This window comes from Falco punctatus, assembly GCF_963210335.1.
Source record: "Falco punctatus genome assembly, chromosome: 3".
In the NCBI taxonomy this organism is placed as follows: Eukaryota; Metazoa; Chordata; class Aves; order Falconiformes; family Falconidae; genus Falco; species Falco punctatus.
The window spans coordinates 19865901-19892626 of record NC_137582.1 but is presented as its reverse complement, the minus strand read 5'-3'; the positions used below and the strand labels follow the sequence as shown (position 1 = coordinate 19892626).

Sequence of the window (26726 nt, the reverse complement as noted above, 5' to 3'; positions counted from 1 at the left end):
TAGACAGGATGCAAACTTTGTTTGGGCAAGGAGATTAGGGAAACCGTGAATTGCTAACATTCTAATTGGAACTGGTTGCTGAATCTGTGTTTGCAGATTAGATTCTTCAGAAACATGCAAAGCAGAGCTTTGTAGAGGCTTAACATCCAGCCTATTACATTCTTTCTGAGTTGCTAATAAGAAAGGTTTGATATCAAGTACTAATTGCCTTCTGTTTTTTTTCAGACTCTTTTGAGTCATTTTAGGGACTATTGTCAGTGTAGACGTTCCAAAGAAGCAGCCAAAGTTCCCCTATATCTCTCCAGTGACTGGATATTTTGGTGGGTTCCATCAATGATGTAACAGCACTGGAGAGGTCTTGGGATGTTATTCCAAGAGAGCATAAAAGTAAGAACAATCAGAGAAGTGCAAAATACTACTCTAAAGAGTTACAGAAATACAAAGAAATATTCGGGAACCCAGACTGGTGCTGTGTTCTTGTATCAGTGACTTAAATTCACAAGTAAACCTCATAATAATGTTTGAATTTCACTCAACCTGCTTAGTTGTACTCACCAGGTTAGCATTCACCATGATTTGCAATGAATGATCTTGCCCTCGTTTCCATAATCCTACTGACATAAGCCTGGGAGCCAGTTTGGACAGTCCAGGCCTTAAATACACAACAGTTTGTAGTCAAAATATTTTGACATGTGCATTGTGCTCATTCAGGGTTTCCTCCAGGGTGTCCTACCTCATGGCTGTCGCTCCCATGCTCTGACTTGGGAACTATTGCCAGAAAGAGCCACCTCTGGGGACTGCTACTTGTTCCTAATAGGAACTGTGCCCATTCTTCCATAGCCAGTGGCCATCCTCCTGGAGATCAGGGACAGGGAAGGGTGAGATCTGAACAGATGATTTGATGCTTAAAGAACAGAAATCCTCCCATTTGAAATGTTCAAAGACATTTAGGACAAAGAGTTGAAATGCTTGGTAAGGGGTAACCCTGCTCTGCTTTAGAATTGGTTAGGTCATCATTTCCTTGTTTCTCTAATTCTGCGTTCTTTTATGTACTAATCAGCTCTTCATAGTCGTGGCATACAGACTGCACTTCCACGCCTGGCGATAGCTATCTTCCTTTGTGTTTCCTGGGGTAAAATAAACTGCTTGAAAAATAGCTGGTTGTTTAAGTGAGACCACTGAAGTGTCTGTCTCTTGTTTCACTGTAGTTGCCTTGCCAATGGCATCAGATCTGCAATTGTACGATGTGTCACAGAGCAGCATGAGAGCAAAGTGGAATGGAGTAGCAGGTGCCACAGGTTACATGATCCTATATGCTCCCCTCACGGAAGGATTGGCAGCAGATGAGAAGGAGGTGATGTATTGTGCTTTCATTTGAACAGAATTTATTCAAAACATAAATCTTTAAAAGAATAAACTAGTACATCACCTTTAACCTTCAACTTGATCAGCAAATACTTTGGGTTTTTCTTCCATGACTGCCTTAGGTACTGTATGTGTTTCAGACTATGAATAAAGTGCAAGTATCAGTTGATTATTTTTATGTCATTGCCGTAAAAATGCAACAATTTCAGCTGAATTTGAGTGACACTTTTGAAATTATATATGAGCTGATACTGTATCATCATATAAAAGTAGCACTCAAAGGAAGAAAAAAATAAAGTAAAACTAACTTATTTTCTAAGTCTGTTATCAGAAGAATATGAAGTTTAGCCTTTGTTCACATCAGGACCTTTAAAAGTAAATAAAATTTGCAGGTGTGACCTTTATTGGTTTTCTTTTAGTTCTGTTCAATGTTTATTTTAAAATATAAAAATACTAACTTCCATCAAAAGAGTTTTTAGAAATATTTTTAGAAGGAAAAGTAGGTGGGACAAGGTAAACTCCAGTCCCCTGTCACTAAAATAGTAAACCCAGTAGACTTTTCTAAAGTTGCTAGCATAGTTCTAATGGAACTTCTGGGCTAGGATTTAAAAGTTTGTGCTCAAGTTTCTATATGCATAATTAAGATTATGTACAACATCTCTGTTCAAGCAAGAACACTAAAAAGCATGCAGGGGCATGTGAACTTGTGGAGAGTGTAGGAAGCTACTGAAAGCTCGTATAGACTTGTGCTCTCTGCTAAATGAGTGGCTGTGAGCACTTAATTCTGTTAAAAATGGGGCCTCCCTGAAAATTAGCTGATTCAGGAGGGCTGAGCCTTACCCCAGAGAAAGACTTTTTTGCAGTGGATAAATCAGTCTGTGTTAATGTGACTCTCAGTGAAAAGTAGAGGAGGAAAATGATACAAAACTGAGCCTCAATGTGCACAGAAATCAATTCCTCCTATGAAATTTCAGTCCTGTGATCAAAGATGAAACAAGATGTAGCTGGGAACGAAAAGGTCTTAGTAGCTGCATGTTCTAGAGAGCACTGTTTTGCCATCGTTAATGTGACCAGTTACGTTTAAAGTCCTTTTACCTGTATGTTGGCTTTTTGCTATTGGACAATTTTGTTATTTTGATTATTGTGCAAAATCCCAACATCTGGGGCCAGGTACCACCGGCACAGTATCAGACAAATGCTCAGCAGAGCATTTGATCACATATCTAATTTCAAGTGTGTAAATATTATCCTCCCCATCATGAGCTAATTCAGAAATAATGTGGGTTTTTTATTATTTGTGGTGTGTTTAGATAAAAATTGGGGAGGCCTCAACAGATCTTGAACTGGATGGACTACTGCCAAATACAGAATATACCGTGACGGTTTATGCCATGTTTGGAGAAGAAGCTAGTGATCCCCTTACAGGACAAGAAACTACATGTAGGTAGCACATATCTATATTCACTTCAGTGTTAATAAAACTTCAGAATGGTCTTTGCACAGATTAGAGCAAACATCTGATTTTAAAATCTGATTTGAACAGTCCATAGGGCAAAGCCTTAACTGTACTTAAGTTTCTCAGTGTGAATGCTTAATTTATAGAGGCTGAGGATGTGAGTTTCTACAAAACATCTTGGTTTTGGAACAGGATTGTGAACTCTTCTCTCCTGTTGGTAGTGGTACTATGGATATCCCTGTTGGTAGTGGTACTAGGTACCACTATATATCCATAGTAGTAGAACTACTGAAGGTTTTCTGAACTTGCTGAAGGTGAACGAAGGTCACCACATAGAGCTAAATTGAGACTGCTCTGTTTAGCCTCCAGTAGCCAGAGAACCAGGTGTGTCAGGGAGCCTGCTCAGATGAAGTTCATTCCTCTGGCACGGTAGTTGTACAGATGGAAAAGAAGCAAAGAGAAGATTTCTGTCCAACCCCTGCTCCCTAACATCTGGTAAACGAAGGGTTGGAATGTGCACTCATGATAATGATAGATGGTGTGTTTTTCATAAGCAGCAAGAATTTTGCCAGCTAAATTCTGTCCTCTGCTAACTGTGCACAGCACTATATGTCAGCTCTCTAAATAGCCTCAGCATTTGGAAGACAAAGGAATTGAAAATAAGTGATTGTGCTGCCGGGTTATTTCTGGGACTGCATTCAGTGACATCTCTATTTCTCCCAGCAGTGGAGTGATTGCTTCCTCTTGTTCTATGTTCCTGGCATGAGTAAGACAGCGTGAAAGTGACTTACATTTTATAGGTGAGAGAAGTTGAGGCATGCAAGTGCTAAGAAAAAGAAGGGCCAGAGCAGTTGCTTGTAAGGTCAGCAAGTAGTGGTGGAAGAAGCTCTAGGAATGTTGTTTGAACTGGGTCACTCTGAGAAGACAGTTGTAGACAGACAAGGGCCAATAGTGAACTACTGCAACCTGGGCTTGTTTGTGAACTTGAGGTGAGTGCAGAAGATTCTTAATACTTGGAGAATAAAATCTTTGGCTCTTTGTCCTTCTGTTCCTTTCTCGCTCTCTTTGTGTTTCACTTCTTGCCCCCCCCCCCCCCCCCCCCCTTTCTTTTTTTTGGTCAATATCTGCCCAATATCTGGTTTTCATTTATCCTAAACAGTAGTTTACGTAGTTTATGACTGTGCCAGCCTGAATTCACTTCATGTCATATGATCTTGGAGGCTACACAGCCCTAAACCTGGCTAACACATTGGGTGGAAGATTGCATGCAAATTCCAGATACAGATACAAGCTGAAGATTCATGACCGCAGACTTAGACCACAGAAGCTAGTAACATACGTTAGTCAGCCCATCATCACTGCTGTTACCTGACCAGAAAAAAAACAAAAAACTAACTGCGCTACAGCCTTCATTTATTTTTAGGGAGACTCAATGCAGCCAACTCTGACTGGTCTTTAGCACTGTAATATGAGAGAAGATTGATCCTACCCTTCCATATGCAGCTATTCAAATTAGCCCTCTTCTAGTGGGTCATTCTGGGAGGAAAGAAACCTCTTGGTGACCACACCTGTCCCACATGGTCAGTGTTCAACAGTAATATATTTCCTGTCTGGATTCAGATTTAAGCTATTTTTTTTTTTTACTTAAGTTGTTTGGTGGTTTTGTTTGTTTTTTTGTTTTTTTTTTTTTTTTTTTTTTAATTGTGATAGTTTCTGGCTCCAAACTAATGAACAGGCTACTTAGCATTTTCTTCCTGGAGCATATATCTGCCTGAAGAGTGATCTGCTTGATTTGTTGTAGCGTTAGGTGTAGTATCTGATATCCTGTATTTAGTAAATGATAGATTCTACACATTGTGTCATCTTGGTTACTGTAGGAAAACCTTTCTCTGTGCCAAACAGAGGCATGACCAGCAAGCTCATTCTGAGGTGGTGTTTCTTTCTGGTGCCAGTATTTATCTAAGACTCACTGTAAATATCACGTAACTGCCTGTCTGGTTGAGAGCAACATTGTCAGGAGGTTGGTTCCAAAAGGAAAGGACTGGGACTGAAGCATTCTGTGGTATGGCCTGGACGGTGAAATGAAGTACATTCCATGACTGACAGAAAGTAGAAAGGAGAGCCAGCACGTGATACTCTCTTCACTAGACTCAGAGGAATATACTGAATGCCAGAAAGTGTGGCAAACCCATCTAATGCAATTCCAACGTGTTCCTGTCTTCTCTCTTCTCATAGCCAAGCTGACTTGGCTGTTCCTAAGCTGGTTAGGTGTTTGTTTGCAGATTCTGAGCCAATATATGGCCTGGCTAAAAATCCCACATAAAGAAGGGTTTTGGTTTTTTTATCTGCTGCTTTTTCCCATGTGTTCTTGTGTGAGGGAAACAGCTTCCGAAGTGCTGATATTTACGTGTCCACATGGATTGGTGAGGAGTGTGTGTGTGAAGGCAGGATGGACAGAAAGGTTTCACAATTCAGAGAAAATCAGCAGATGTTGGGTTAAGGTAGAACCTACTGCTGAGAGTAACAGACAGCACAAATCACTTTCCCTGGTGCGACAGAAAAGTGGATGCAATCTCAGACTCACTCTTGCATGACCTCGTTTTCCTTCAGCTTATGGCAGTTAAAGAATATATAGTATATAAATATGCCTTTAACCAGTGTTGCTGTTGGGAAAGGGTTTCTTTCTGTAATGAAAGAGGCAAAGTTAAGGAGAGGTAAAAAAGACAGCATCTTTGAAGGTCTTCTGAGCTAGTTATGCATTTTGGACAAACTCACCTTTATGTCAGGGACTTTTAGGATTCAGAAAGGGTTTTTTTTTGCCAAAATGCTCGTCATTAAATACTTCTGCTGGGTACTCATGGAAAACAAATGCATATAGGCTGAAGATGTAATTGAATTAAATTAATTCACAAATACAAACACAAGTTTATTGCAGGTATTGTGTAGGCTAGATCTTGCTATGATGTCTGTGATGAACAATAATGTAATTTCTTCCTTTTTCTGTATTAGTTTAGATGCACTTAGCATGTTTCAGCAAAGAGCTAAGCCATTTTACCTGGCTTTAAGTATTGTGTAGCTCCATAAATTTTTGAAAGGAAAACGTGGTGTTTATTTTCAAGACATGAATAAGTTCAGAGCTAAAACCTGGAATCACTTTCATGGTTTTATTTCTTTTCTTTTCAAGTGCCTCTAAGTCCACCAGCAAACTTGAAATTTTCTGATGTTGGACACAGTAGTGCTAAGCTAACATGGGATCCTGCTTCCAAAAATGTAAATGGCTATCGCATCATGTATGTTAAAACAGATGGAACAGAAACCAATGAGGTAAATCATTAGGATCTCTCTTCCATTAATCAGTCTTGGACCCCCCCAAACTTCTGTAATTATTATGTGTAATAATAATTATTCGTGCAGGTAAGAGTTTGCTCTAGTGTTTGGTACACATTTGAAGTGGACCATATGTTCGGGGTGGGGGAACCAGTACTCTGAACTTCTTACATATCAGAACAGTCATTGCTGGCATACATAATCTGAAGGAAACTACTCAAGTGAACAACATTTTGTAGGTGCAGGATCTTGATTAAATGCATGGTGTGGGAATACTTCTTCTTGATTCAGTCTAGATAAAGAGGCTTTTGATAAATCATATGTCATAGACTCAAGCTCATTCAAAAAGACTATCTGATGACTTCACCACATTTTCTTAACATTTATTGCTTTAATTATATATCAAAAAGTCTTTTCCTGAAAATAGGATTTGGCTTGAACAGAGTGATAAGGTGATACCAAGATGTTCTAACTTACTCTGGCATTTAATAATTTACTTACGCAATATTTAGTTATGCCTTGTTACTAAAGGTGCTTTAGAATAATTTTTAGCAGCCTGAATTCTCTGATAGAATGAAAAAGGGGACAGAATGATATTAATACAGAAATCTGAAAAAAATACAGAAGAGGTTTTAAAAAAATAATTGCACAAACAGGTCCAATTATTAAAACAGTCCAGATCCCTTACAGAATAAGTTTTCATGGATAACTTAGCTCTCCAAAAAAGTCTTTAATAGTTTTTATGTGTAAGTATGTTTCTTCTGGGACATATCTGGTCTTTCATCCGTACAAGATGGAATATCTCTATTAAACCTGAAGAAACTCTTCCCAAGTTTAGAAAAGTGCATACCTGCCCAAAGTTCTGTGTCTTTTCTTTCTGCTAGGTGCCTTAAAATTTAAATTAGAAATCACTTGACCTCTTCCTATGTATTACCCTTAATATAGATAATACATGTGTCTGTACTCATCACAATGGTATTTGAACATCTCAGGCTTGTGCTAATATACTTTATAGTGTAAGTGAACATTCAGCAGGTTTTTATCTACCTCTCAACTTTTCCTTTATGTCTGTTCAAAGAGAAGATGGCATTTTTTTGTTTGCTCTGTATTCGTAGCATTTCCCCTGTGGTGCCAAGCTAGTGTGACACTGAATAATTGGAGTGCTAAACTGTCAGTTTATACAGCTTCCAGTTTTATATCCCCAGCAAAGTCATATTAACTGCAGCCTGGATAGAGACCAGATGAAACTGTCATTTAGTCTCTTGACAGATGTTAAACATAATGGTCTCTGCAATGATTATCCATGAGAAGGGACTGGATTCAACTGCCCAGAAAGTTCCTTCCCCTTCAGGGTTCCTGAACACACAGTGCTGATATGTTAGCTAATGAGTTAGCATTATGGTTTATCCCCAGCCAGCAACTAAACCCCACGCAGCCACTTGCTCACTTGCCCCTGGGGGAACGGGGGAGAGAATCAGAAGGGTAAAAGTGAGAAAACTTATGGGTTGAGGTAAACACAGTTTAATAGGGTAAAACAAAAGCTGCGTGCGCAAGCACAGAAAAGCAATGAATTGATTCACCGCTTCCTATGGGCAGGCAGGTGTTCAGACATCTCCAGGAAAGCAGGGCTCGGTCATGCATAAAAGTTACTTGAGAAGACAATCCCATCACTCCAAATTTTCCATCTGCTGCCTCCTCCTTCCCGCAGCTTTATATGCTGAGCATAACAACATACGGTATGGAATATCCCTTTGGTCAGCTGTCCTGGCTGTGCCCCCTCCCAGCTTCTTGTGCAGACCCAGCCTCCTCGCTGGTGCGGTGGGATGAGAAGCAGAAAAGGCCTTGCTCAGCAATAATGAAAACATCCCTGTATCATCAACACTGTTTTGAGCACAAATCCAAAACAGAGCCCCATATTAGGTACTGTGAAGAAAATTACCTCTACCCCATCCAAAACCAGCACATTCTCCACGCCTTACTCCATACCATTTACATCATGCTCAGCTCCCACACTATCCATTGCATCCTCATTACCCACCACTCCCTTTCCCATCCTTTGATATAATACACAGATACAATTCCCTTAATCTATGGACGACCCCTGTAAAATGTCTGTAAAATGACCACAGAATGGCCATGGAGTTCATTTAGTCCATGACTTTGGGCTCCATCTGTTATGGTGGTGACTCAGGACAGGAGAGGTGGTGTGTTGTGTGGAGTTACTGGGCACCAAAGCCAGCTCAGGTCAGGTCACTGCTGCACTTGCGCTGCTTCTTGTAAGGCCTGTCCACTGGTTCAGGTGGTTGCTGCTATATCATTCCTATAACATGAAACTCAGATCATGGGTTACAACCATTTAAAGGTATTTCCATTACAATCTCCACCCCTGGTCCCTTTAGGCCACATTATAGGTTTAGCTGCAGTGAACTCCTCCCCTTGCTCCTAGCCTGGAGGCTTACTAAGGCTGAATTCTCCTTTTCCCTAGTTTGTTGTAAACAAAATTTTCTTTTTCTCTAGTTTGTCTATCTTAAGTGATTTTATCAGCTTTTATGGCCCCAAAATTACACTTGTTCATAGTTTCACAGAATTTCTTTACTAATTACATGACATTCTCTTTCTGTGTCATTATTACCCAGCAGAACTTCAGACACTGATAATGTAAAGCGTGTGATCAATATCTATTGCAAATTATGCTTTCTCTAGGAGGAGGTTGGTCATGTTTCAACCCATACTCTAAAAAATCTGGCATCCCTTACAGAGTATACTGTTGCTATTTTCTCCCTGTATGATGAAGGACAATCTGAACCACTTACTGGCAGCTTTACCACAAGTGAGTATTGCTGAACTTTTGAAGGGTTTCCAAGAAGAATTTTTATACTCTCTTTACTTTACTGGAAAGTAAGACCAGTAACAGCAAGTGTCTGTGACTGAATTCAGATATATGGAATGCTTTCTGTTATTTTCATTGAGTTTTCAGCTTCTTTTCTCCTTTATTATGGGGCCAAGTGCATCCTCGTTCATGGGAGTAGCCTTTTGACATAATGAAAACATTTGTGTGGATAAGGTTCATTAAGTCTTTCCACATCTTTTATTGTGATTAGGTAGAAAGCATTTGTCTTCCCAGCTTTCTGAAGCATCATTCCATGTGATGGCATTTGTCTCTCCAGCTGAAGTGTGATCAGTTTTGAGTCATACATTTAACCCAGTGAACTATCTAGGCAATAAAGTGTAGAACCTTATATACATACAGAGAAACTGGAACACCAAAAGACATTTAAGGCTTCTGTAGTCGTTTAGCACTGTTATAGTTGTGCAGAACTGTAACTGTAGTTCTGCACTAATAACTGATGACACTTATTAATGTTTTCTAACACAACAATGGGAAGAGAAGGACTTTGAGAGAAGAGAAACATGAGGTGGAAGAGGGAGAACACGCATGTATGGAACAAGAGGTTGATATGTGTAAGCTGCAAATGGAAATGCACATAGAATCTCTGGAAATCTCCCAAGAGATTGGGAATTTGCTTTGAGGTAGTGGAAAAGAAAAGAGCATGGTGCACAGAGCTCTGAGCAAAGGAGGGGGACCGGAGGGTTGCATGGAGCTCCTTCATTGGAGAGCAGGCAAAGACTCTTGTCCAGTTAGAGCAGATAAAGAGCATGTATTGTGCATATTCCCCTCCCCCACTACAAACCCCCTTCCCTAAGTACAAATAAGTGTGCAAAGAATTCTATAGTGCCTTTGTTATCTACCTCCCATGTTATACCCTTTGTGACAAACTGCAAGTAAAATCGTACATGCTTGAGATTGCCATCTATGCAAGTAGCAGAGAATAATTTACTCTCACTTTTCTTTGCATAAAATTTTGCAGAAAGAGTTCCAGCTCCCCAGCATCTGGAAATTGATGAAGCATCGAGAGATAGTTTTAGGGTCAGCTGGAAGCCCACCTCATCAGATATTGCTTTTTACAGATTGGCATGGATTCCTTTGGAAGGGGGGGAATCTGAAGAGGTGAGTTGCCTTGACTTCCTGAGGGTATGAAATGGAAGAGAGAATTCCATTCTGAAGACACCTATGTCACAACTTTTACCAATTAAATATGGCTAATTGGCTTACAGAAAAATCTACTCCACTGCAAAGCTCTCTAAAGCAAACTCAAACCAATATTCCAGTTTCTTTTTGAAGAGGACGTGGGGAGAGAAGAGTTCTTTTGTGAATAATCAATCTAATCTGTAATGTGCCAACTGCTGTAGAACTAGCATTGCTTTTGATGCCACTTCAATTTTTAGAGGTTCGTGACCTTCACTTTGCTGTGAAGACGACGTTAGCTGCAGAGCAGCTATATTGTCACATAAAGATTGATCCACATTTGCCTAATGTGCTGGCCACAGTAAACATGCCTGCGAAGCCTTAATTACATAATGTTGCAAAGGGAAGAATTTACACATAGCCAATTTATTATATTGTTCCTTTATTCCTCTCTATGGTTCTTTGTCTTTTCTCCCACCTCATGCTGTATTTTTTGCTCTAGGCCCTTACGCGTTTTCACCACAATGCCATTTTCATCAGTCTGAATTTTTAAATGATTTTTCTTTTTTTTTTTTTTCTCATTTTCCTGTTCTATTCTCTTTTTCCAAGTAGAATAAGACAGACACTTTCTCTCCCTTTCCCAAACTTTCATCTTTCGTAGTCTGTCTCATTTCCTTTTCCCTTTCTTTCTTTATTTACTCATTATTTTGGCTTCTTTTGTACTCCTCAGTCTTTAATGACTCTCTCAAACATCTTGCTTTCTTGGCATCAGCACTGTGAGGAGAGGCCACATCTGCAAACTGTTTATCTGGATACAGAACTCAGTGGGGAAGATGACATTTTGCACCTGGCCTGAGGTTTCATGCATCTTTTTGTCATCCATTAGCGCACAAAGCAGTCATTGCAGCTTAGGTTATGCGGCATTTTTTCTGTAAATTTAGCCTGATTCTTTCCCCCTTTCACCTAGTGAGAGGTAGTCATGCAAGAAAGAAAGAAATTACAGGAGTGAGCTGGGAAAACAAGGAGCTGGCAGATGAGTGAGTGGACACAGGTCATCCCCTAGCATTTTCTCCTGCAGTAGATGAATTGTTTCTGTTTAAGTTCCACCAAGTAGCTGTCAGTGAATCACTTTAAGCCATATGCATTTTTAAGTGAGATTTATGCTGTGTTCTTTGAGTGTGAGAATAAATGATCAAGAAATATTTGAACTGTTAAGGTTCCACTTGTTTGTTGTATTCATTAAGAACTGCTGGAGGCCCTAATACTTTAGTACATCAAAATATTAAAAATACCCAAGCTGCTTTCTTGTTCTCCTTGCATGACCTCTCTAATGGGGTCAGGCCTAGGATAGCACAATACCTCCAGGCTATTGCCTCTTTAAGCTTCTTTCCCAGCTAAGCGATCAGTCATGCAGAGAAATGACATGCACTCCCTCTGTCTTTCTCCCAAGACCCAACTTGCCAATTAGCTGAGTGGGGTCAGGGGGTGGTGGTGAGAATTACACACCTCTCGGCTTCACCCACACTGCTGATGGGTGAGGAGCATTTAGTGGGGCATTAACACTAAAAAGCCAGAATAAATTTAAGAGTGATCTTTTATTTTTTAGGTTACAGTAGAGAATGCATCCTGCTATACTCATACGCTTGTTACTATTCTTGCTTCTGTTATTTGTCCTCTCTGCTTGGAAATTCAGTACTTTGTGAGGTTTTTTTGTGGTCTTCTCTGTGGGCTAAATTAGCGGGGAACAGAGGGTGATGGAAGCAATGCTTAAGAAAGTATGCCAAAGTTGTGTGTGAGATAGTAACTGTGTATAGATATTTTATAATGATTTGATGCACGACTAGAGGCTCTGGGGAATTAGAAAGGAAGGTATTACTTATACCTACTTAGTATACAGCTAGACTCGCTCAAGCTTGTTTCTGAAATTTTCCCAAGAAAACCTGTGCCAGAACGTGTGTAGTGTGCGATGCCTTATTCATTACTTGATAGTTGTAGAAGACATGGTCCCAACTCATTTCTTTCTGCTTTTGTTTTCTTTATCTGAGTTCAGAAGGTCTGTGATTGTTTTAGGTCCCTCTTCCCCAGGACCAACTCAGGAAATCTCCTGCGGTAATTAAAAGAATAAAGTGTGATTCACTGTTTCTGCTAACTGCAGTAGTAGGTTTTATGCAGTACATATCTATTGTTTGATTTCCATTATAAGTCTTTGATTCTGTGTATACAGTGGCCACCTTTAAAAACTTGCCAGTGTTAACCTAGAGAAAGGTTGTTTTATTGTAGGATCTGTCTGCGGAACCTAAAAATTATTCCCAGAACCAGTCAGCCCATTTCACCAGACTTGCTGCTTAGGCTCCTTGCGTTCTGCTTTACAGTTCCTTTAGCTCCAACTCCTGCCTATCTGTTGATTCCTTCCAATAAAATAAAGACACAAAAATCTGAAGTGAAACCTTCTGCTTACAGTTAACATTGCACATGTGAATCTTCTGCTGCTATCACAGGTAGAAATAAGGAGAATTACTATTTAAAACTTCACACCATATGGCAAACTTCTCATCAGCACATCCTATTAATCCCCAAGCCTGCAGCAAATGTTCTTTCAAGTTGCATTCAGATGTGTAGAACCATAACTCAGATTGTCATTCTGGTATAGAAACATTTTGTAAGTCTGTGGACATGCTGAAAACTTTTGTCATAATAGTGCCTGAATGGTAGGAATATGAATGAAGGTTAATTTACCCTGCTGTGTTGCTTTCATTGATAAATGTTTTGAATTTTAGTGATTTTCAAATGAAATGCATATGGTCAGCTTTAGCAATTAATTACTTGTGGGTGAAAGTGTAAGACTACACATTAGAATAATCAAGCTAGCCACAAAACAATAAATACATTTTAAGTATTCTTAACAGTGTTTTTTCCAGATGTACTCTGTGATACTTTTAATTTCAACATAGTTAATAATTCTTTGGACAAATCTGAATGTACATTACATGTATTTTAAAGAAGGATCCATTTTCCTTCTCTCATGTCTCTCAATTCATGTAAGTTAATCAAATGCGGAACTGATTTTCTTTAATCTTGCTGTGTTACTTAGATTGTTGTAAATGGAGACGCAGACAGTCATGTCATTGAGGGCTTGTTGCCCAACACAGAATATGAAGTTTCTTTGCTGGCAGTTTTTGATGATGAAAGTGAAAGTGAAGTTGTTGCTGTTCTTGGAGCTACATGTAAGACAAACTCTGGATTGTAATTTTTAGAGATGTTTAAGTGATCTATATTTAATGCATATATCTTATATTAAAAATATAGTACATCTTTGGGTAGCTATAATATTGAAGGATGTAGTGGTTTAGCACTATGGCTTTGCTGACTGTATTTTTTACTTTTCTTATTTAATATTATGTGGTAGATGGCACTGAATCAAAATGATGGTTTGGCTCCCTATCTGAGCTGTGCTATTAATAACCTTTGCATCTGTACAGATATTCTTCCATCCTACATTTCAATATTTCATCTTTGAACAGGTTTTTTTTATGAGAAGATGTATTAGATTCGGGGGAGGGTTAAACATTTTAAAGTAAATGATTTTCAAGAGTTTTCATTTAAGATGTTTGGCATTTACAGTATACTGTTTTCTTGAAAAAGCTTACAAGGGCATCCTGAGACATTAACATGGAAGTAATGAAGATAAAACTTGAAAATCATGTACAGTGTATTTTATAGTTTATAATTGAAAGAGGGGCCAGCCTTTCAGGTAGATTGCTCGCTCTATCCATTCTCTTTCATGGATAGTGACTTGGTTAAGTAAACAACTGTATTTTTCATGTGCAAATTCAAAAATTTATTTGATTCTTAGTAATTTAATTGCAGGTATAATCTTTTACCTTCTGTTTAGACAAACCAATCCAAATGATGCTGATATTGCCTGGTGCTACTGAGTGTACTTTCTGTTGTTTACTTGGATAGAAGTGAAGAACCCTTAAAAAGTTTTCAATTTAATTAATCTGACAACCTTGACAAATGGTCAATATGGAAGTCATCATGCGTGGTTCAGCCAGAAATGTGGGAAACTATATGCATTCTTATTTAATTGTAGACTTTATAATTATGTATTATCTGTAGATCTAAATGCTAATCCTGCAAATATATGTGCCCAAAGTAAACTAAATGAATAGTTCCCTTGTAGTTTCTGAAATGCCTGAAGTGTGTGGGATACTCGTAGGTGTGAGCACATAGTTTCATTGTCATAGAAATACAAGATAAATACTGTGTCTTTCATGTTTTGTTGAATTGTTAGTGAGCCGAGTATTGTTTTTCAGTTGCAAGGGATACCACAATATCTACCACGGTGACTACTACCAGTACCACAACTTCTAAGCCCACCACAGCAGGTAAGCAGCAAATGTCAACAGTTTAAATGCTGAATGCAAAAACCTAAGGCTCCCCACAAGCACACACAGATCTAGGGGCAGAGAGCTGTGGTATTACCAAGCAGCTGATATCCCCAGTTTCTGATGGTCAGTGTGGTCAGCACACTGCCATGGTAAATCTTGTGGAGGTGTCGACTCCATGCAAGGGATGTCACCTGTGAAAGGTGCACACTGTTGTGCTCCTGCACCACCCTTTTGCATGTGGTCAGCCCTCCTGCACGTGACATGTGTGGGTGAGGAGCCAACCTGTAACACGGTGGAGGGACTCTGAATAATACCATACACAGGAATTCGGAGACTAATTTGGAAAATTCAGCTGTTTTCTCTTTCCCTTTATGTAGATGATCTTGGAAACTCTTCAGAATTTTGCTTGGTTTTGAGTGTTCTGTTTGTTTTCCCTGGAATTAGAAAACGGACTTTTAAGGAACAAAGGTTCTGGATTATTTCTCTTCTGTAACATTCTGGCTGCAGTGGAGTTTTGATTATTCTAAAGCTCCATAAACCCAGTAATATAAACAAAGGAGATGGGGTAATATATGTTAATGGAAGTATAGGATAACTATTATTTTATTAACATTTTTGTTTACTAATTTTTTATGTTCTTAAGCTCAAGTATGACTGAACTATATGAATTTGCCCCCCTGTGGATCTGCAGACCCACCACGACTTCAGTAGGGCTTGCAACTACTTATTAATTAAATATTTTTTGTTTTAGTTTTTCGAACAGGAATCAGAAACCTTGTTATAGATGATGAAACAACCTCAAGTCTGAGGGTGATATGGGACATTTCAGATTACAATGTTCAGCAGTTCCGAGTGACCTATCTCACTGCAAAAGGCGACCGTGCTGAGGAAGCGGTAAGAATGGTCTGTATGGGTTTTGTGAATGGCTTCATAAGCTCTGAAAGTTTGTTTAATAATTGCTAAGGCATGATTTTCCTTATATGACAGTCTTGTTGCAATCAGTAAAAGATCCATGTTTGGTATTACTGTGAGACTGAACTTCAAAGTTTTATTCATATAGTACCTGCTGCACTGCAGGCAACAGCAGTCAAATGTAAGATCAAGGCCCAGTCACACAAATGTTTAAAGAAGTCATAGTTAAAAACCTAGCTGCCTGTCCTTTTTCCTGTATTTTTTAGTTTTTAAAATTTTGGTGTTTTTTTTTTTTTTTTAATTTTGGGGATATTTTACTCATAGACCTTTTTCTGTCCTAAGATTGTGTTTTAACAACTCTTAATATTCCAGAGTGCCTAAGAATATTTGTTATTTTTCTAATACCTCGTAATGATCAAAATTAAAATTGTCTTGCACAAAAAAAGTTTCTGGTGATCAAGATTTTGGAAAATATTTGAAAGAATGAAGAATGCTACATGTACTCCTTTGTGCATATAGCAAATAATAAAAAAAAGAAAACCTAGCTGAATTATTGTAAGATTTCACAATTTTTGAGATAACTTCAGAATTCTGGGAGAAAAAGTACTTTTTTTTTTTTTTTTTTTTTTAACTGGGGAAAACTTAATATTGCAGTGCTTGGCTTCCACAAAAACTGTTATAAAATTTTGAGATAGCTCTATGTAGATACATTTATGCAATCAAATTGCATAGTTTGAGGTTATTTTCTTACTAAATAGCCCAGAATGCAAAAGTATTCCCCGTATCATTCTCCTTCTGTGTCTGTTATGTGACTCCTTTCTGCTCATAGAACAGTAGTATTGGAAATATGGGATATTCTTTTTGATGGCTAACAGCTAACATTTTTAGCCCTGTGTCAGTGAAGAACACTAAAAGGAGTTAGTTGAGTATCTTTCTTCAAGAAAAATATGAATTAGTCTTTTTTCATTTTGGTTTCATTCATCTTTTATGAGATCTTGGTAGCAAATTACTTCTTAGCCATATCTTTCAACTATAATCTGAAAATGAACTTTCAATGTAGTGCTTTCAGACTGGAAAACATGATTTATGAATTTACCTTGACTATACGATAGTATAGTTTACAATACAGTGGCAGGCTAACATAGCATAAGGGTACAAATGATACTGTTCTTCTGACAATAACCCAAAGTTTCTGAAATTCAGATCCCACATTTACGGTTTCAGCTTTGGGAAGCTTAATCAAATTCAGTTGGATGATACAAATGTAGTTCTGTTTTAGTATTCAATGACCATTATTTTAAAAGGAAATTAAAGCTGTAGGAAAGGTATTCAGATTCTGGCTGTCAGAAGGATATTAGAGTTGACTCAAAAGCTCATTAAAGAAAATTATAGAATCGTAAGATTAGGTAGGTATCTTGGCTCTAATTCTACAAATTATTTAAGTACACTCTCAAGTCTTGTTATCTTTGGTCACACGTCAGCAAACAGATTAAGCATGTGTTTCATCTTTGAAATTAATCGTGTGCATAAATACTTTACTGAATAAGGAATGACGTGATATTATACTTAAAATTTAGCTCATTTTAAATGGAAGGAATGTATTTTATCATCTAGCTTCAAGCACCTGAGAGGTGCAACACAGATATCAATAAAACAACACAGATGTTCAATTTTTAGTGGAGTGTTTATAAATTTAAGTACATTTCTTAAGCAGAACCTGGAAGTTTTGTGGAATTTGGGCTTAAATATATTACAGCATGACAATTCTGTGGTGGATGCTTAAGTTTTTTGGCTCTGATTTCAGTAAAATAAATTTCAGTTACTCCTCCCTTTCCATAAAAATATTAATACGCTTTTTAATTCTTGATGCAATTGGCTGAAAATCAGGGACTAGAAAATGTAATAGAATACTTTTCCTACAGAAGGGTCAAGCTCTAAATTGCATGTTTGTTCTTGGGTGTGCTATACATACTGGAAGGATCACATTTTTTTCTTTCTTAAAGCCAAGAATGTTTCTCACTGCTGGAAACTGTACTTTTCTGTAGAAGATCTCTGATGTGCACATGTGGAAGAGAGCGAGTTCTCAATGCTTGCATCCCCTCTCCTAAAAAACAACAAAAAAATTGGCCGTTCTTTTTTCAGAAACTTGGTTTGTGTGTTTTGAGTATACGTATGGAAGAGTTTAGCACAGGAATCTTTCATGCACATGTATATAGATGTTTTAAACCAGTTTTGATCAATGAAGGAAGTACTTCTTTGACAAGTCTCAACACCTGGGTGTACTACATTAATTTCCTTCTGTGCATCACTTGCCAAAATTGGTAGTAGTTTGAATGTATCCTGGAGTCTTAAAACTGACATGAACTTTCTTGTCTGAGTATATGCTTCAGAAAATTTTACGCTGCCATCATCACATTCATCAGTCTTCTTTGAAACAATGAAACACTTTTAGACTCAGCTTCTGCTTTCCCCTCTTGAGTTTAAAGGGCTTATAGTCTCTCAGCTTCTTGCCAAATATGTTCAGTTGATGGCTGAGATGATAGATTCACCCAGCGGACAGGGACCAGGGAGGGTCCCAAATATGAGGTTGGACTTTGGGACTGTTGCTTCTAACAATGCCACTTCAGAGCATAGGTTTGGTGCAGGAAATACAGGACTGGTTTATCTTGTTTTACCATGTCCACTCCATGAGTTAGGTAGCTCCCATTCAGGCATTGAAGGCTTTCTGAGATTAGAATTTTACTGACAAGTTAAAAGATTGCAAGGCTTTACTTGGGCATCTCTTCCACCACTATTGTGATACTAGCTTTTGAAGCTCTGGCTAAAATATAGTAATCTATTGAAGAGTTTCAGAAATAGCTGCTTATGGGGAAACCTTGTACTGTATTAAAAGAAGCAGTGCTTAATTCAGTGGGTTGAGACATTTGCTCTAGCACACTGAAAACTGCCTGGAGGGATTTCTACAGCTTCTCTACTTCTAATGATTTGCCTAGTTGGACTTCATCTGCAGATCTTCCATGTTTCGTGGCAGTTTGGGATCCTCTGCTATTTCTGGGATGTACTTCTTCCTCTCCTGTATAGCCACATTAATTTCCTTGTCCCCAGACTAGATGCAGATGGGACAAACATGCTTTATTCTGCTTCCTCAGTTCATGCTTCCTGATCTCCTGAATTCATTTTGCTTCCTCCCAGGGAAGGAGGATTTTCTGTCCCCAAAGAACAACCAACCTTTCTTAATGGGCATATCTTTGGACAATCATATTCATGTCAAGGATAAATACAATAAGAGGATTTTTGTCTCTACAGTAAAATTGTTTAAATACTAACCACCCATATAGTACCAGTGGTTTATGGAGGTGTAGTGGCTCATAAGTTTGATATAAAACTGTGTTATCCGATAGGCGCATTCTTCATTTGATTTTACTCAGGTATAACTAGTAGATTTGTTAAAAGGGTGGATAGTTTATTTTATTTTACTGTAGAGCATCAGAAATATTTTAAAATGCAAGCTATACAGCAGTACTAGTGGAACATGGTGTCAGAGATCACATAAGGTACAAAAAGGTTTCGACTCTAGTCATTAAGCTTGATTGTTTCTGTTTTTCTGACTGTCCAGGTAATGGTGCCTGGGAGGCAAAACACTCTTCTGCTTCAGCCTCTGCTGTCTGATACAGAATACAAAGTTACCATCACTCCCATCTATTCGGACGGGGAAGGAGTCAGTGTCTCAGCTCCTGGCAGAACTCGTAAGTACAAACTTTCTGCTTTGGCCAGAACATCCATGAAGAAAGGCTTACTTTTTGAGCCTTTTTTCCTTGGCTGTAGTAATATATTTCGGTATAAATGTGGGCTTATTTTACATGACTTATATGACTCAAGCTTTATATTAAACTCAGCTCTTTGATTTATGAACAATGGGTTACTTCTAATTGACAGGTTGTATTTTATATTCAAATACTGTGAGTTTGCAGAAACTTGTTGAGTAATAAAGCTGGTAAGTCCTTGATAGACAGCCCACCAAGGACAAGCCAACTAATGCAGAAAATAAAGTAAACAATGCCTGCTGGCATAGTATCAAACCAACCATTGTACTGTGAGATTATCTTTTGTGTGAGATCATTACTTCCTAAAGGTCATTAGAAATGCTGCTGAACTTTATAAAAGCGATTGCATTATCTCTAGAGTTCTGACCAAGTACCAAAAGATTACTCAACTGTAACTGAAGTTCCCTCTCTACTGCATATTGGTAAAAAATCATCTTATTGTACAGTGCTGGTCATGATAGTATAATTCTATTGAACTGCCTAAATTGAAATGCTATTTGTGCAGACACTTAAATCACTTGTATATCATTCCTTTGATTCCATTTGAAAGTGTTGTGTTCACAAGAACATGATTTATACTTTTAAAACTTTAGTGCACTTGGATTGAAAGAAACTATATAAATAAAAGGTAATTATCTCTGAATTGTCTTACGTTTGAAAAATAAAGCTAGGGACAAATTTGGGATTTAATTTGAAATTTCATTTTTTGTTGATCAAAGTTTGTAATTGATCCTTGGTGTAACTTGGTTTAACTTTCTTAAATATATCACCATTAATGCACTGACATAATGCCAAGGAGGTATTTGATTAAAGGCTTTCATGCTAGCAATTTTACCTGTAAATCTGAGAGTATTGGGTATTGCACTATTTTTGTGTGCATGTCTTGAGTTTCATGTATGTGCTTGTATGAGGTTCACTTGTAAAAGCTGTTTGGTTTCCTTTTAGTACCCCTGTCTGCTCCTAGAAATTTACGTGTCTCAGATGAATGGTACAACAGATTACGTATCAGTTGGGATGCTCCACCATCACCAACAATGGGTTACAGAATTGTCTACAAACCTATCAACAGTGAGTTTTTAAACTGATTTTTTTTGTCATTTGTTTTTGAGGTTCAATGTCTTGACATAATCTTTTTCTGAATATTGTACTTAAATCTAACAGTTGCAGTTAACAGCCTTGAAAGCTCTATTAACTTAGGTGTCTCAGGTTTTGAATTATGAAAGTTTCATAGTCACAAAATGATGCAGGTTGGAAGGGATCTCTGGAGATCATCTGGTCTAAGTCCCTGATCAAAACAGGGCCAGCTGGGAACAGGTTTCACTGGCCTTTGTCTAGTCAAGTTTTTAATATCTCCAAGAGTGGAGATTTCAAAACCTCTCTAAGCATTGCTTCCAGCTTTTGGCTACCCTTGCTGTAAAATTGTCTTTCCTGGTATCTAATAAAAATTTCCAATGTTGCAAATTTTGCTTATTTTCTCTTTCCATCTTCCTGTTTGCCTCCGAAGACGTCCTGTCTCTGTCTTCACTACCACCTCCCATTAGGCAGGTGTAGGCAGCAGTAAGATTCCACCTTAGACTTCCCATTTTAAGGCTGATCAAACCCAACTCTTTCAGTCTGTTTTTTTATGTATTTTTTACCATGACTCTTTCTATTTATTTCAGAGACTACCTTTGCTCTTTTCCTGTTCCTCTCTTCTGTGTTCTCCTATTCCTCATCTTCCTTCCCCCACAATACAAAGTTTTAGTTTCCTTGACTTTTATTTCCACTCTACACACTCTACACCTCTCGAATACTTGACATTTTATTTGTTGCCCATTTTGTGTGTGCTGAATCCTTTGCCTACCTGCACATTGCAGCTAGACAAGGCACCCAAGTTCCTTTGAATTTCTTTAGAAAAACATGGTCCTCTATTGAGAATGAAACACAAATGTGTGACCATTAAGGGACTAAAGTACTGTCCAAAGATGATGCTGTTGCCTGGTTTCTGAAGTGTATCCAGAATGGCTAAAAAACATGACAAAGGACCTGTTTGCAGTTCTGATTTGGGAAAGTTTTATTCTTTTCTATTTTCATTATCATCTTTGCACAGTGTTAAATGATGCTGTTGTATAAGCACCCCTTAGGGACTGTATTGCTGGCTGGCATCTTCTGTCCCCCCTGTTGGTCCTGGCACACTGTCAAACTGAGGAGATCTTTGGCTGCCTATTTAGGGCAGTAGTAAGTCACTGAAGCAGAACAAAAGGGTCTTAACAGATGTCAGTGCTGCCCTAATGAATCCCACTGCTGAATTTCCCAAGTGTGTTGCGGCTTCTATCCATGCAAGGACTGAGCAGAGTGTCTTTGGTTTTGTATATGGTAAAAAAACCCACCTTTAGGAGCACATGTAATTTTGGATGTGTCTTGAGATTTGTTTTAACTACATGCTAATTAATTTATTTAACTTTTTGCAGTTCCCGGCCCTGCGTTGGAGACCTTTGTAGGGGATGATATTAATACCATTCTCATTCTCAATCTCTTCAGTGGAACAGAGTACAGTGTGAAAGTATTTGCTTCATACTCAACAGGCTTCAGTGATGCCCTAACAGGCGTAGCCAAAACCTGTAAGAATGATTTCATGCTGTTCAGATCTCTACAGGCTGTTTTTCACTATAACTGTGTCTTTGTGCTGCTCCCTGAATAAATTTTCATGAGGAAGACTTTCTCAGTTGTGTGCAAATTGTTTTCTGAAATGAAAGTCTCTTTTTATCAGACTATATCAAGCTTTAAAATAATCTGCTGGATGTTAGCAAGACAGGGATCATAAAGCAGTTGTTACTATTTATCAGCCAAACATATATGCCTAGTAGTAGATATAAATCTCTTTAATGGAAAATCTATTTAGTCATTTTTTTTCTTTTTTTCCTAGAGCCATATATATAATTTATTCTTTAAATCTAAAGCTCAATTTTAAATTAAATTTTGACAGAAATGTTGCTGTTGATGATATTTTTGTGCTTATCTGTAATAACTGAATTTTTAGCAGTGTTCATTAGTCTTATCAATGGACTTACGCTCCAAACTTTTGATCTAAAGATTCACTTCTTTTTCTTCTTGTTTTGGATTTTCTTGACATCATTTTTTAAAGCAGCTATTGAAATTATTTGTTAAAAATGAATTGGCACAAGTGTTTCACTATAATTCTTTTGTAATTTTTTCTTGTATGTCTTATTAGAGGCATAAATCTAATTTTTTGGTATTTAATTTTCAGTGTACCTGGGTGTGACAAATTTGGATTCCTATCAAGTCCGCATGACTAGTCTCTGTGCTCAGTGGCAGCTTCACAGACATGCTACTGCATACAGGGTAGTTATAGAATCGCTTGTGGGTGAGTTATTAAATCATTCAATATGCAGCTACAGCCTAACCCAGACAATTGAATTGCATAAGTTAAGAAATTGTATGCAGTTGAACCTGTAGACTGGCTTCTGAAATACTGGAAATGATGGACAGAAGAGAGTTGTGTACACACTGAAAGTTCCAGCAGTAGAAGTAGCATTCCTGTCCTTTTATATCAAACATATATTGGTAACTTGTCCTCTTTGTGGGAGGGAGTTTGATCTGTCAGTAGAAGGTAGGGTTTACCTGAGTTTTCACTGCTGTGAGGGACAGAAGATGGATAAAGGATGACCTGAATACATCTTAAGATTGTACATGAACTATCAGTGATAGCTTTGTAGGATTAGGATGGACATGAGAGGAGGGTAGAAGGGTAGAGAAAGCTCTAATTGAATTCAGACCATGCTCACTGGGTCAGAAGAGTGTCCAGTTTTGTCTGTTCTCATTCCGTTGATTGATAATTACAACTTGTAGTAATATTACTCATCTGGATAAATGTGAGATATTTTTATGTGGCAACACGTGGTGTCTTGATGCTTTTAGCACTGGCTGTGTAAATGTGAATTAGAGTCTCTTCTATATCACTGCTTCTCAGATGTAGCCAGAAGAGGTTATGGAGAAGTCACTATTTGTGCAGACTAATTCTCTTATCCCCAGTAGACATCGGTGATCTTTTGAATGGTGACAAATTAAAAACTTGGATACTTTGAGAGAAGTGCAGTTAATAACATTCAATGGCATCCATCAAAGGTATCAAGAAAAATGATACTAATTTGGTTGCAAAAAAATAGTGACCTTTCTGTGGAATGGCAAATGGATGGTAATAAAGTTTATTTGAAGGCCTGGAATACAGACAAGCTGTTCAGAAAGCAGAGATCTTGGCTGGCACAAGACAGCACAGATTTCCTTCTCATCTGAGAGCTAGCCAACATCCTGCTTTCATCATACAGAAATGCCAGAATTGTTTTAACTGAACCAAGAGTCTAAATGTGAGCAAAACAAGCTAAAGTGTGAACAATTGCTTTTTATTATCTATTATGAAGAGTTTTGTTTGTCAGATTGGGTGTGTGTCTCATTCAGGCAGTGATCAATTAATTTTTTGCTAATGTAACACCTCTGGATAAACATCAGGTGTTTTTTCCTTGGCAGGGAATGACTGTTCGGCATTTTTAGTATATACTCTATAAAAGATGAGATCAGTTGCTTGTATTTCACTTCTTTCTGCTACAGATAAAGAATTGTGCTGAGGGTTTTCTTATTATTGAAATTTTATGCTATTTCTAGTACCCAGGCTTTTTCCATTGTCAATACATTTTCCAATTCAGAATTTGGCAGAATTAATTTTGGATCCCTGTAAATACTGTCTCTTAACCGACTTGTTAGGTGGTTACTAGTGAAAGCTGGAATACAAGTTCAGTCTCTCTTGCAATTACTAAGCACATTACAGACTCTGAGAACCAGAGGCATAGACAAAGGATGCCATAGAATTACATAATGCAACAATTCCTCGTTAGACACTGATAATTTAGGACCAGATCCAAAGCCCATTGATGACAGTGTTAGTGATTTTTACTAACTTCAGTGCATGGGGTGAAATTCATCTTTTTTCCTGCAGATGTCTGGCACATTCCTTAGCTCCTACTTAATATGAAGGATGAAATGTTACAGACACCTCTGCACAGAGGTGAATTTCCAGAAATAAGGCAACATGTAGTTTATTAATTCATGTCAACCACTTGCCCTTCATCTGCTGTCATGTCCCCTTCTTATTTCAGACTTAAATTACATTATTCAATAAAACAGAATAAAGGTTTTAATGGTTTCGTTTCTAATTCCAGATGGGAAAAAGCGAGAAGTAAATCTCGGTGGAGGGACGCCTAGACATTGTTTCTTTGAGCTGATGCCTGGAACTGAATACAAAATTAGTGTTCACACACAGCTTCAGGAGATAGAGGGCCCTGCTGTAAGCATCATGGAGACAACATGTGAGTAAAATAGATCAGACTTCAGCCAGCATCGATAATGCTTGATTGCTTCTCATGTTTTGCCCTTTGCCCACAGATTCCTATGCAATTTCCTTTAGCTGAGTAGCAGAGGTGCAGGATTCTTAAAGCACTGCTGTGTGTTACTTGTGGAGTCACATTCACCAACGGTCTTGGACTTCTTAATGAAAATAAAACAGGGAGGATGGTTTAGCTTTCTTCATAAAAAGTCCCACCAGGGGATACTTTGAAAATCTCTGACTTGAGGGGGGAGGGGCAAGGCAGATCCGGAAAAATGAAGCAGAGAAAGTTTTGTATCCTGCAGCTTTTGTTATTTAGTAAAATGTCACCAGTGTCTGAGTAATTCACACTTAAATGTCACCTTGATACCCCATCTACTTACGTATTTTAAAACCAACCAACAAATCAACCTTTATATTATTCTCGATAACACAAGACAGGCAAAAAAAACCCCTCACAGCTGTTTATTAAGGGAAGATCCTGCTTTAATGAGTTCAAAATACTGCAAAACAAAATACAGCATGAGCAGAGTGAATATTTTAACATTATCTTTCTTTCTTCAAGCTCATTTTCAATCTCAGTGATACCCTTCCTCTCATACTATATTAATATACACCATGATGTTGTTACCCTTCTCTCAGGGCAGGTAATGTTTATAATTTTCAAGTTTATAAATTTCCTCTCCCACACATAGGAAAAACTTGCACAGGTGCATGACTCCACTTCTCAGTTGTTCAGGGCTCATTCTCAGACCAGTGAGGAACAAGCCAAGCTTCCTGCTTTTTGGACGAATGCATTTTGTGTGCTCTGCAGTTCAAGGAGTTAGAAGACATAAGGAAGAACACACCTTGGCCTATATGTCCATTTGAGAAAGATGGTTTGTGATGCAGACAAATTGTTATATCATCTCAAAAGAAAACACTCTTCAGGGTGACCTGTACCCCTCTGGTGCTTAGAGAGCAGCCTTTCAAGTCACTTTACAGCAGCTGTGAGTCTTTCTAAATGGATATTGTCCTGGTCTGTCTGTGGCCATGGAGGTCCTGGGCGTTAGTTTCTTGTAGGTATTTCAGAGTCTTGGCCTTTTCTCTTGTTGAAGCCAATGGGAAAACCCACATCAGCTGCAGTGGGAGTCAACTTGGATGCGGACATGAGGATTGTAATGAATCCTGTTTGCACTAATCTTTCCCAAAGATAGGTGCCTTTTCTGAAGTTGTATCTAGCTCTATCCATTGTCTATAGACATAACTTATATGTCTTAGAGCAAATAACAAGTACAGTCTTACTTGAAGGAATGATATTCTGTCACCTGTGGATTCTTATGCTAATCGCACTGAAAAAAATTGGAAAAAATGCCTTCGAACAAAAGCAGAACTTTTCCTCAGGTACTTTTGTGGAAGTCAACACATATGCATGTTATCTCTGAGAATTCAGCCAAGACTGTGTTGAAAGGCAATAAATAGAGCTCTTACATTCAGCAGAGCTGTCAGTCAGTGATCATGTATTCAGCTAGGTTTCTGTGAGGTAGCCATCCAAAGCTGATTTTCAGGAGAAGGATGAGACTGTTCAGAAACTTTACATAGTAACTTTAGCAGAAGTTGCTGCAGGCAACAAAGTCACAGCCCTGTAGAGATGTGGTCGGAACTGCATTTCTAGCTGGAAACAAGGTCTTCCACCAAATTCAGGAAAATCTTGATCAGGACTGGCTGTAATCTGCTCTGAGTGCAGGCACTGGCTTGCTTTTGCACTGTTTCTATTTTGAACTAATATCTTCCTTCCAGGGTAGGTAGAGACCTACTTTCTGTGACTAAGGACTGGTTGTGTTCAGAAAGGAGAAAGACACTGACCTTTTACAAAATGAATTATGGATACCAGGTCAAGAATAAGGCTGCCACATGGCCTGCTCCACTGGGGAAAGACAAAAAGGGGAAGTTCCAGTAGCAGTTCAGTTGTGTCACTGTACCATTCATACTGAAATGCAGCCATTAACGGCTCTGTAATAGCACTGTCCAGTAGAGGAGGACATTACATGCACATCCTTACCTGCAT

The 26726-nt window shown here is 38.3% G+C and overlaps 1 protein-coding gene across 4 annotated transcripts in view; it reads left to right on the top strand.

Moving 5' to 3' along the window:
• The window catches only part of COL14A1 (collagen type XIV alpha 1 chain), a 123754-nt gene that overhangs the window by 46269 nt on the left and 50759 nt on the right, over nt 1-26726 (top strand). For 3 of the 4 annotated variants that reach the window (XM_080378343.1, XM_080378342.1, XM_080378345.1), the window contains 13 exons: nt 1209-1354; nt 2676-2805; nt 6006-6145; nt 8852-8978; nt 10018-10157; nt 13267-13399; nt 14492-14563; nt 15318-15469; nt 19095-19224; nt 20248-20370; nt 21753-21902; nt 22550-22666; nt 24516-24662. In XM_080378343.1, the coding sequence (XP_080234469.1) occupies nt 1209-1354; nt 2676-2805; nt 6006-6145; nt 8852-8978; nt 10018-10157; nt 13267-13399; nt 14492-14563; nt 15318-15469; nt 19095-19224; nt 20248-20370; nt 21753-21902; nt 22550-22666; nt 24516-24662 (1707 nt within the window). The remainder of the gene's footprint in view (nt 1-1208; nt 1355-2675; nt 2806-6005; nt 6146-8851; nt 8979-10017; nt 10158-13266; nt 13400-14491; nt 14564-15317; nt 15470-19094; nt 19225-20247; nt 20371-21752; nt 21903-22549; nt 22667-24515; nt 24663-26726) is intronic. The other variant, XM_080378344.1, reaches the window with a different exon arrangement.